Source organism: Diprion similis, chromosome 1 (assembly GCF_021155765.1).
Source record: "Diprion similis isolate iyDipSimi1 chromosome 1, iyDipSimi1.1, whole genome shotgun sequence".
Classification (NCBI taxonomy): Eukaryota; Metazoa; Arthropoda; class Insecta; order Hymenoptera; family Diprionidae; genus Diprion; species Diprion similis.
The window spans coordinates 6,147,155-6,158,955 of NC_060105.1; the positions used below are offsets into that span (position 1 = coordinate 6,147,155).

Here is an 11,801-nt window from a genome sequence, read left to right on the forward strand (position 1 = left end):
TTCACTAGTCATAATTGATTTTTGAACCGAACAATAACTAATTGTTACATGAGACACCCGATAGCGACATCTAGAACATCGTAGGGCCAATAGTTGAGAAAATGCGAAGAAAATACCGAAAACTATCATATTTTTGACTGTTTCGAGACTACGGAAGACGAAAAATAGCCATAAGGACAGAGGATTATTAAGTGATCATGTAGTTTACCAGTATTAGCTTTGATTTCACTTTTTTTTATTTATATTTCAAATTACTTTAATTTAAAAATTACAGAGATCATTTTGTGTATGGATTGTCGGTATGTAGTGACAAACGAAGATGCTATTAATGTGTATAATATCTGTTTTATTATACTCTATAAGTGATAAGTGGTAATCGAAAATGAAAAGTGTGATTGCCATATAAGGAAGGAAGAATCCGAGAAAATTTTGTCTGTTTCAATTTTACATACAAAGTACATATCGTCTATTACATGTGGATGATATCGTATTATTATATAAATAGATGCTATTAATATTAAAAAATTTTACTTGTTTACAAAAATAAAACAAGACACAAGAATTCATCCTATCTATATTCGAAATAAAATTTTCTACCTAATTGAAGCTAAAGATATTCTAACTAAAATAAATGATTTTCATTTTGATGATTTTCTCCGTGAATGATGTGTAGTTCCAGGCCTATATTTTCAATAAGTTGAATAACAATTTGCCAGATCGGTCTGTTACACAGTCACAACACTTTGAGGTTGCGCTCAAAGCTCTTATTTCTATGGTTCTCAATCATGAATAGGTGAGTATTTTCAACCTATTAGTAATTTCTCTTTTTTCCTTATTTCTTTGCTCACATTGTTTTTAAACCTGAATGTTTCCAAACAAGTAGGAAATTACGAAAACTGAAATAACGGGACTTGAAGAGACGAATGAATATCTCCTGAGTAGTGTTTTTGAAACACATATCTAATAATATCAAAGTATTAACCTTTCGCTATGCTTTTCCGATTACAAAGTAAAAACATCTATGACGTTTATTTAGAAACGTGATTCTTTTCATACAAAAGAATATTAACGCTCGTTTATTTAGAGAGCACTCCTACTAAAATAGCATCCGTTTGACGCGTAGATTGCAAATTATAATGAATTTATCGATCGCAATTGATACTATAACGAGTAATGACATTCAGAAATGTTCTCCAATACTCTATTTGTATATTCATACGCTCGAATTCTCGCAGATATTATTATAAGGATACATTCCAGTCGCAAATATTATTGAATTCAAATTTTATGATGTGTTACTTGCATCCAATTCTCCACTGATAATTTAATAGTGTTTGAGGATAACTAATTTCACGATATAAAATGCTCATAGGCAGAATGAATTAAATTCAATGACATGTTTATACATATTCGCCAAACAATACCTTCATGTAAAAAGGTTTTGTTTGAGAATATTTTAACATAAAACTTTCAATAACTTGTTCAACTTACCACTTTTCAATAAAATGAAAAGTCTAGCAGCCGTTAAATTTACGCCCAGTTTATTTACGCATCCGCCAACACTCGAGCAGCTTTTCAGATGCTTTAAACTCCTGTCACCCAAGTTGTATTAAATATGAAATAAAGTTACTCATAGATCTCATTCAAAACCCGTTCTAGTATACTACTAATTCAACCATATATAAGCTTAGAATAATCAACTGATCTGTTCATCCCGAGGATCGGAATCCGGATTGGTGGGATTTTCTGAACTCTCGTGCGGAAATGACAAACCTGAGATCATTCCTTCAGGGTGACAGGGTTCCTCAATGATACACGGGACAGAAATTTTGTCCCATGGGAATTTATTCATAGTAGTTAATCCGTGCACACAGACGATACTTTGGGAGTGAGGATGGCAAAGATGAGTTTGCGGGTGTTGTAGTAAGACCGCTGTTGTTCGGGGATGAGAGTGATGGGTGAGCCATGTCACACCTGGCTCCGCTCTGTGTCATTTGCCATTCTGTTGTAGTGCCGCGTTGATTTGCGCCCACAAATCCTTTTTGCAGGACTTTGATCTGTGATCAAATGAACCGTCGGAAAATGGGATATGATTTTTAATACTAGCACTTTTGGTTTTGAAATAAGCACAATTAGCCTTCAGATTCAATTAATAACGAAAGATATTTTCAACATTTTTCAATAGTGACTTCTTTTGACCTTACCTTCTAATGGACTGCAGCCATTCTTTAAATTGAGTATGCCCTTCAGGGGTGATTTGGAATGCGGCTCTTGCTGCGCATACAACACTTACAAAATCTTCATAATCCCCTGCTGCTAGATGATAAAGCTTCTGATGCATACACTGGATATACCTAAGATTTAAGTTAATTGTTTGAATAATTGTGTAATATTCAGTTATATTGAGATACTTGAATAATTAAATCGATCATAGCAAACCAAAAATAAGATCTTCATTTTTTCGCTAGGATTCCACTTTAACAGAGAAGCAAGTACTTAAAAATATGAAATACAGAAATTACTAACATTTGCTGACATTTGTGAACGAGCGGAGCAAGGGCTGATCTCAAATGCTGTAAAACTAGGGTTGGATTGCTTCTAGCAAGATAGTGAGCAGCCTCGAGTGCAACGTCGTGAAGAACGAAAGGACTGACGATGCTGTTTACTGTGCAAATGCAGAGTTGGTGGAGATACTGGTTACCGAGGCGTTTAGAAACACGAAGGAGCCATTTTACATCTTCTCCATATGGTGGATTTCGAGCATACTTGGCTTGTGGCCTGTCATCATGTACTCTTCGAGCTAATGTCTCCAGAGCCAACATACCAACCCTATAAGCAGCTACCAATGCTCGCAGCTGCTGTGGACTGAAAGGTTGACTCTGTCTATGGACCTAGAAAAATTAAAATAATTATAAAAAGAAGTCAAAAAATTTGCAGTTTGTATAATTCAAAACCTGGGCGGTCTCTTTTGCAAATCTAAAATTGTGTCAGGTAATTATTTCATACTATCCATTGTACATCAACACATACCAGTGGAAATCGATGACCTTACCTGTGGTTGGGCTCTAACAGTTGATATGATAGGTTGAGCTTGGACCAAAGTTGGACCAGGTAGACCGTTCTGACCAGGAAGTGGTCCCGCTACTCCAGACTGAACCTGGTGAAAGTATAAGACCTTTGTGAATAGATTTTAACTTTGACTGTTCGTTTAAAGTTTCATTAGGAAGCAAGTGATAAGTGGAAACAATACTGGTACATAAAGCTAATTGCAAGTGTTGTTTGTACCACAGGTATCCGTAAACATATCACCATTAGCAGTAAACGTAAAGAATAAAGGCCTATAAATTTGTTACTCACATTCACAGGCATCGGTTGTTGCATAGTAAACATATGATGAGTTCCCGGTGGTGCTTGTACGTTAACAGCCGTTACAGGTGGTGGGGCATAGTATTGAGGTACCAGAGGTTGCTGGGTACCAACAGCTGGGTTTCGAGGATGCTGAGGATGTCCAGGATGAGGAGAAAATATGGGATGGAACATCTGCATATGAGAAGGTGGTGGAGGTAACGCAACTCTGTGTGGAGGCATTGGCCCACCAAATGCCGGAAGATGATGGTGAAAACGGTGTACAAAGCTGTACGGAGCTACAGTATATGGTGTTCCAACCCCTGAACATGAAACAACAGTTTCAACAATGATATTTAGTCAAATTCTTGTCCTCATAGTTGAGTGAATATAGGTATAAACGTTTGGGAAGTACCTTCAAGAACTTATGCAATTCCTTCAGAAAAATTAAACCGACAAACATGTAATATATTACCCAGCGGAGCAGGTGTTGTAATAGATGGATGCGCGCTTGGATATGGCTGAGGTGGTGGTGGCTGAGTACTTGTCACAACAACTGCCTGAGCTGGACCTGGTATTACTTGACCGGTAACCAAGTCCATAGGAGGTCCAGATTCAACAAGCAGAGCTCCACTTGGATCTAATTGCAAAGGATCGTGCGGAATTTCTTCCTGCTGTTCCCCACCAGGAGTATGCTGAAAATGTGAAACTGTCTAATTAAGTATCCAAATTACCTGACACAGTAAAATAAGACATATTAAAGCCTTCTCAATAACTTACCCTTAGATACAATTCATACCAGTATTTGGCTACTTGGAACAATACTTCTGGATAAACTCCGCCACCTTTGGCGGTATTTTCGACAGTTATACAAGCTTTCTCTAGCATGAGATCACTTTGTTCCTTGCACTGAAACAACGATATAAAATTGTAATCTCTTTCTATAATCTATTTTATTTGGCTGAGATACATTAACGTGAACAGCCAAGATTTTTGAACGGAAAATGAAGCACTTAGTTTCGAGATTTCTCAATTTACCTGCAAAATAGCTCTCTGTATCTCGTTTGGATTGAGAGCATGCGCATGCGGCAGACATGACAGAGCTAATTCGGCAGCGGCTCTAACCATATTGGGATCACTTCCTCTGGAAGACTTATCAGCTATACTGACAGCTTCTGGAGGAGTCAAGTGTCCCTCCCAACTATCGATAAGGAACCATATAGCAGGAGCGCCAATTTCCATTGCTTGACCAGTTATCCAAGAGACATGACTCGAGTACGTGCGACTCAGCCAATTTGGACTAACGCAATTGTGTAGACCGAGGGCATAGAGTCCAAGTTGGAAGGCACACATGTGAAGAGCCCTGTGTGGTCCGTGATGATTCTGGCTAGTAGAGGCCTGAGTAAATAATGAAGTGGCACTGTTACCCCCAGCCTTTGCCAAAACTGTCTTAGCAAGTTCACACATAAAGTGCGCTCCGGCTTCTGAAGGCTGATTGGGAATCGACGGATAGGCCCGTTTGCCCTTGAAACTGAAAATTATCATATACATCAGTGTCAAGGTGAAGGAAAATACAAAAAATTTGTTTTCGCTGGCAAGAAAATAATAATTCCGTCTTGAAATTGGCATTAGAGTGATACAAAGTTCTCACCGAGTCTCTTTACTTCTTGCTGGTGCCTGCTGCTGAGCTGTTTGTGGCTGGACTGCTAACGTACTCATTCCATTTTCAATTTCTGCGCTAGTGCTACTATGGGGTCTGCTATTTGCTCCAAGAGCACCATCTCCATTACCAGTTGTTTCAATTCCAGTGAGAGGAGAAGCACGAGCTTCCTCACATCGGAAACCGGTCATCTTAAAAGAAAAATTGTAAGAAAATGACGTGCAAAAGTTTTGCGCAATATTTTGAACATTTAATACTTTTACCTGACTCTTTGTAGGAGGATTAGAGGAGTAATAACTGCTAAGTATAGGTGATTTTATCAGTTGATGAACATCACGGTCCAGTAATTTATCCATTATTCGTGCCACCTTCATCGGTATATCCTTGTAGTGCACCAACAAAGTTATAGCCAGATCCCCTCTGTAAATGTCGAAAATTGTATTATGCAAAGCATTGTTATAAAACGGAACACAAATTTTTATAATAAATGTAGTATTGAGTTATAAGGTTGTCATGCGACGTATGAATAATACCTTTGCCTCCGTGTCCCTTCGCATAGTAGGGGATGGTCTGCTTCGCTGACATTCGCCTTCAATCCAAGAGCTGCGACGGCTGCGTCAAATCCGAGGTTCTCGTCTACGTCTGTGGGCAGTTTCAGTCCTGCGAATCATTCCCATCTTATTTAGTAGTTATTTACGAAAGATAATTATTAACACTTTCAGTTCTGAAAAGGTGAATTTAATTGCATTCTAACGGCTAACACGTAAACATGATATAATGTACTGTGAAGTGCAACAGTCAGGTTGAGTAAATGCAAGCAATGTGAAAAAAATTATCATTCGCATGTTGATCACAGACATACTGGCTGCATGTATACATATTATGTGACGAGATATATTCCTGTTCCAACCTAGGTAGTTTCAGACAGGAAAATTCTATCATCAACTGCTTCGAATTAACATCGGTTTATGCAACTTGTTATTATTTTTTTTTTTTTACTAAACATTTTTCGGTACAATACTGTTATGTATTGAAGATGCACGAACAACGAATTAAATCTGACTAAGCCACCAAACCCAAGTTTCGTAATCTACACCCTTCGACAAAGACGCATAACCTGTAACACATGTTCAAACAAAAAAGAAAAGTAGTAAATGTAACAGTACTTGAAATGTTGAGTGCATCAAAGATGAAGCTGGCCAACATAATTGGCAATAAGGCATGACCTCTGGACCGTAATACTCCATCTCTCAGTTGCTCTGCTCTCTGTCTAACCATAGCCAGTTCAGAAGGAGACAGTGGTATCCTTTTCAGTAAGCCTACCAACTCACTTTCTTGATGGGCTAACTTGACCTGGATTATGGACATACAGAAATAAAATAAAATAAAGCTTAGGTAGTAAGTTGCTTTGCAAAAATATTGCAGGTAATAGTTATCATGATGACTAGAATATAGGTATTTTTATAATGAAAGGTAGTTGAGTCAGTCAATTGGGGAGATTTTTCCACCGTGAGTGAAACGTCATGAAACATGGTCACTTAAGTTAGCAATAAATTACTTCAAGAGGCTTCGTGCTTGCTGGAGGTCTGGCCATTTCAAGTCCGAATAATCCAACTCTAAATGCCAAATTGTGATGTTCAGAATTTTCAGCAAGCACCGTACAGAGGAAACCGCATTTTGCTAACGTCGCAGATGCCAAGCAGGTGAGTTGGTGCGAGGCAGGATTGATTTGTTGCTGCAACAGGTAAAAGAATTTTAACCAATTATATTACCATTCTATGCTCAATATCTGTTAATTGTTTTGTCTGGTTAGAAATTTCAGTATCTACGTGAGTTCACCTTTTTCCTTTTTCCTTTAACTGGCAGAGGTGGTACCTCGATCATTAGGTCAGGTGGATTAGCTAATAATTCTTCGGCAAGCTGAACGCCAAGAATACATGCTTCCCTTGCATGACCGTGAGCGTGGAGTCCCTCAGCTCTGGCGAAGAGTATATCCCATGGATCCTCGGTCTTCTTTAAATTGCCTAAGACTGTACTAGTATTTGCAGAACTAATAGCAAGTGTTTCGTTCTTTAAGTCTTTATTGCTCGCGCCTCCATTAGCTACTGGTGTTTTTGGGTCATAATAATACACGTTGTACTCATCCCCGGATGGGCTGTCGCTGCTTGATGACAAACTCTCATCCTTGGATGGTCTTCTCGATGGATCCTTTTCGAGATCTGAGTCTGGGCCACTTTTCACAACATTATGCTTAGGTACAACACCGCGTGAAGTACTTGCCACTGGTTCATTGCAATACTCGACTAAACTTGGCCTATGATTTGTTTCAACTGTTTTACTGTTACTACTATCACTACTATCACTGTGCGTCTCGGACGACGCATTTGAGCGGTGCTTATCCAAACTTTGAGCGTGGTTTAGACTGGCGTTGCTACTAGATGACGATTCACTGCCACCACCTTCCTGTTGAATAATATAATCACCTCAAATTAAACATGTGATACATTTTTTTGTTATTAGAGTTCTCTTTTTTTTTAAAGCATAAGAATGATGTCAACATAAATCTGCAAGACTACCAAAATCTCAATGAAAAATTAACAATAATATTTCTACCTGCGAATCTGTATCTCCACAGTTGTTTAACTGAGCGCAACCTCGTCTGACAAGAACTGCCTGTGGTTCTGGTGTCTCTGGCATGTCCGTATAATTTTCACAAAATCCCTCTGAACTAACGCTGCTTCTGTTTCCGTCTCCAGCATTTCTGGAACATAATCCAGGAAACTCTCGTGGATTCAACCGCCTTCTATCCATGTAACTGAATTCTACCAATCCCAAGCTGAGCGGTCTTCTACCATGATGGTGAGACGTTGGCGGTTGACAATTCAGAACCGCAGGACTTGAATTTACCTGTGAACAATAGTTTATTTCCATCATTACAGGTAAATGCTAAAATTTTTACAGAGATTTATGATCATTAAACAGGTTAAATAATGTCACTAATTTCTGAAATAATGGTCAAGTTTATCAACGTGTTGCAAAATGATAGTGTTACATGAATGCATCATGTTGCTATAGACCTTGCAACTGTCGACTATTACGATTGTTTTGCTACGAATAGATTTAAAAGTAATCTATTCATAACACAATAAGTAGTGGCCACTTCAAAATTAACTAAACCGAAATTAAGAGAGGTGAAATAATAAAAAATAAAATGCAACTTTTCTGAAAACAGCTAAGAGCTAGGTACTTTTTACTCATTTTTTTTTTTTTTTTTTTTTACTAACTTGATTAACTTCTGTCCTTGCGTCTCCCGCATGTCTGAAACACGTGAATGGACAGTGGTACATAGGGTTACTCCCAGCAGTATACGTGATCCCAGGAAGTGTGTATTCTTCCCAATCTAGATAACAAGCTTCTAGCGCTGGTTTAAATCCTGTAAATACCTCAAGATCTGTTCTTAAGGAATTCTGAATGCTACTATTATTCCTATTGTGTGAGTTATGTGACACTGAGCTACCTCGACTTTTTGTTATCTGGAAAAAAAAGTATTGCAAGGTATGACAAAAAATTACGATTAATGTTATTAAAAAATATGTGATGAAATAACAAAATCTTTGAAGGAAGACGTTTTAATTTCAATATGAAGTGAAAATGCAAGTGAGTTAAAAATCATACCTTGTCAATTATTTTCATATGCCACGCTGTGAACTGACCATGAAGCATTTCCCTCTCAGACGGAGATAGCCCAGGATTTAACGCCGCTAACCTCCACAGAACAACTATCTCATCACAGAGCGAGGAACACGCATGTTGTGACGCATTGCTGTTCATATTGCCATGTTTTCCACCTCCATGTCCAGTACCATTTGAAAGGGCAACTTTGGTGTTAAACCACCACACAAGAATTTGTTCACAAGCCATACACTCTTCCGTAATTATTTCAAGGAGTGGTATAGCGTTTCTGTCTGTTCTTTTAAACATTTCTCTGACTATTGAAAGAAGATTCCACATCCCCTCTGGCTCACGACCCCTTAACGGTCGCAATAGAGATGACCATTCTGCAGCAGCCGGAGGGGCTGTAGTACTTAGATAATTCACATCACTGTAAAAATACAGCCGTTGCACATTAGTTGAAAAATGAGTGAACGATAAGTCAATCATCATATATTCTTGAAGTAAAATTAGACGATTATTAAATCTTTTATATACCTGAAAACTATTGGAGCAGGCACACAAAATTTGATGAGAATTTTTTTGATATTATCATGTAATGTTTTTTCATCCAAGTACCAGGAAGTTTGGTCATGAGCGGACGCTCCAGCAGTGGGATCGGGTGCGCCACAATAGCTGTTTATAGCGCTTGGTTGCGCTGATAAAAGTTCATCTAAAAGACGCTGAGCAGTGGGAAGGATTTGTTGTGGCAGTTCGCTAATAAGATATTGAGCAAATTTCTGTAGTTGTTCACGATGCAGCCTGGACAGAGATTCGCTCACAGGTGCTCTCAAGCATACGTGAGTTGGCTGTAACATTGAGATAAAATTTTGATTTCTCACTCTTCTCCTAGTTAACAGATTCTCTTAAAAATCAAAATATGCCCACATTCATAAAAGGTACCAATCAAATCACTAAAAACAAGAAAAATCAACTTACCAGATGTATTCTATGCAAACAAACTGCAACTACATGTGAACACCAGTATGCCGTTGAAGAGCATGTGCAATTGCACGATGTGATACGCCGCCTATCAAACGTCACAGCCACATTGTACTGAGTACGAGCAGCCATAACGGTTGGTAAATTTTGAACGTTTGCTCCCATTGGCGCACTGACGCTGGCACTCAGATGAAAGCCTGCGCAGTGAAAAAAAAACAAAATGTTAAGCAGTGGTAAAAATTAATTATTATTTCAAAATACCATGCATTAACTCTATTGAAGGAAACCCAATTAGATACCCTTTTCAGAATCAGACTAAAATTACGTGGATTTACCAAACAAGAGCAGTGATCTTTATAGAACAGCTCTGACGTGACCATGATCTTTCATTTCGATAAACTTTCATACTTTGTGTGACAATAATAATAATATCAGGTTTATAATGGGGGTAGATTTTTTAAATGATTCACGAGTTATTGAAGCACGTTCCAAGACTTCTGGGACATTGGGTGAGGTCAATATCAATTGCAGTGTCAATCAGCAAGTGGGAAGGAAAATTAGAGGCTGTGCCACATGATGATAGAGGTCACCATTACCCACTGAACCTTCACGAAGTGACAAATGACAGATTGCCCGCAGATGCCGTAGGAAAAGTGATCAGAGTAAATATTCCCAATTCTACTTTCCTACGAACACTGCTTGTTATTCATACATCATATATTCATATATTATTATTACTATCATCATTATTAATTCATATTTTGCGAAGTGGCAGTATAACTTGATATGACACTTGCAGATATAAAAAATAGGTCTTCTGGTAAGCTGATAGTTTCCACATTATCACCATGAGCTTCATTCTCACAGGATACGATGAGAGGATGGAGCCCCCGGATTAATCAAAAGGTAACAAGATACGGTAGAATATCACTTACCAATTTGAAGTGGATCCTTGACACTCTTGGTACGGAAGAGATAGTCCCCGCGTTGAAACTCGTCGGCGCTCCCATTGGCGAGACAGGAATAGAGGCGGATATCCTCTTCGTTGTCGGGGAAACTCCAAAACGCTATCCTCAGTTGAAGTTGTTCTGGTACCGGTGGATAAACGTGTTCCACCAACTCGAAGGGAATATGCGAAGCGACGCATCTTGCCGATAATTCGCACAACGTCGGCACCGTCTGACCCTCTGAAATTAACGAAAGTACGAAAGTTGAATGTTAGTCAAACCGCGAATCCACTTCGTTATAGACAGGTTACAAACGTTAATTGGAGTTGAATCATTCATCCATTACAGAGTCAACGTTGGACGGAAACTCAAATAAATGAACAGCACTTAGGATAAAAATCGTATGAAATATAGTTAATTTATTGGCACGCTATCAGCCTCTACGTTGAATTAATTGACTCGGACACACGGTCCATAACTTTCTAACTAATGTGTTATAGGATTAAATTTTTTCAAGGGTCGAAGAATGAAATAGGAAACTTGAAAGACCTCGGAATGCGAGGTCAAGCATTCAAATTTGAAATTGTGTCGTATGTGTGTAAGGAGAAACTCAAGAATCCTTTTCAAAGTGAGATCTTTGTCTGCGGGAATTAAAACTGTTTTCAGCAGTGTAACCGTGTAATTATTTGAATTGAAACCGTGAATTTCAAACAGCTGTATAGACGATAATCTGATAGCGAGGCTTACGCATCGTAAGTACGACCAGTTACAGTACTGTTTGAAAAATACAAAGACATTGTCGACGTGTTTTAATTTCGTTGCCAGCGATTCTCGCTGCTTTTTGGGAATAAATTTCCAATTTTAATGAAGCTACAGGCATGTTTACTGAAAAAGTATAACAATCATAATGCTAAAGGTTCGAAAGGCAGTTGTCGCATCCGTAAAAAGCGGTATAAAAGTAAAAATAAAAACAAGGACAACAATAACCAAAAAATACGTCTGACGTTATGCCTATTTGTACGAGAAATTGAAAATCGACTATCGTTTTTCTAGATATAGAAAAAAGGAAAGCATAAAACCCCCTCGAGTTAAACAAATTCTCCCCGTTTCAAGTCGTTGGAGCTCTATAAGGCCGACGACCTCCGAACCTCGTTCTTCGCTTAGATTCGACCCTTTGTTATTTCCTCCCTCGTCTC

At 38.4% G+C, this 11,801-nt stretch overlaps 1 protein-coding gene across 2 annotated transcripts; it reads right to left on the minus strand.

Moving 5' to 3' along the window:
• Positions 1–218: 218 nt before the first annotated feature.
• Positions 219–10,724, minus strand: LOC124405550 (zinc finger SWIM domain-containing protein 8 homolog). 2 transcript variants are annotated; one of them, XM_046880557.1, is made up of 20 exons: positions 10,594–10,724; positions 9,656–9,855; positions 9,215–9,525; positions 8,681–9,107; positions 8,290–8,538; positions 7,619–7,912; positions 6,845–7,468; positions 6,564–6,740; positions 6,172–6,358; positions 5,539–5,647; positions 5,269–5,425; positions 4,997–5,196; positions 4,384–4,876; positions 4,126–4,254; positions 3,821–4,040; positions 3,358–3,668; positions 3,053–3,175; positions 2,527–2,891; positions 2,205–2,354; positions 219–2,057 (listed from the first exon to the last, which is right to left on the minus strand). In XM_046880557.1, exons 2-20 carry the CDS (start codon positions 9,821–9,823, stop codon positions 1,991–1,993), a joined length of 4,761 nt encoding a protein of 1,586 aa, XP_046736513.1. In that variant the 5' UTR covers positions 9,824–9,855; positions 10,594–10,724; the 3' UTR covers positions 219–1,990. The 2 variants fall into 2 exon arrangements, with proteins under 2 accessions (XP_046736513.1, XP_046736523.1); XM_046880567.1 differs by having other exon boundaries at positions 3,053–3,151; positions 5,539–5,665.
• Positions 10,725–11,801: the final 1,077 nt, after the last annotated feature.

What these genes read in the sequence shown, in the direction of transcription:
- LOC124405550 (XM_046880557.1), bottom strand. Translation starts at nt 9,823, where the DNA reads ATGGGAGCAAACGTTCAAAATTTACCAACCGTTATGGCTGCTCGTACT. An exon ending in GTGGAGATACAGATTCGCAG is followed by an intron (nt 7,469 to 7,618) that starts GTAGAAATATTA and finishes ATTATTCAACAG; the next exon opens with GAAGGTGGTGGCAGTGAATC. An exon ending in CTGTTAGAGCCCAACCACAG is followed by an intron (nt 2,892 to 3,052) that starts GTAAGGTCATCG and finishes TAATTTTTCTAG; the next exon opens with GTCCATAGACAGAGTCAACC.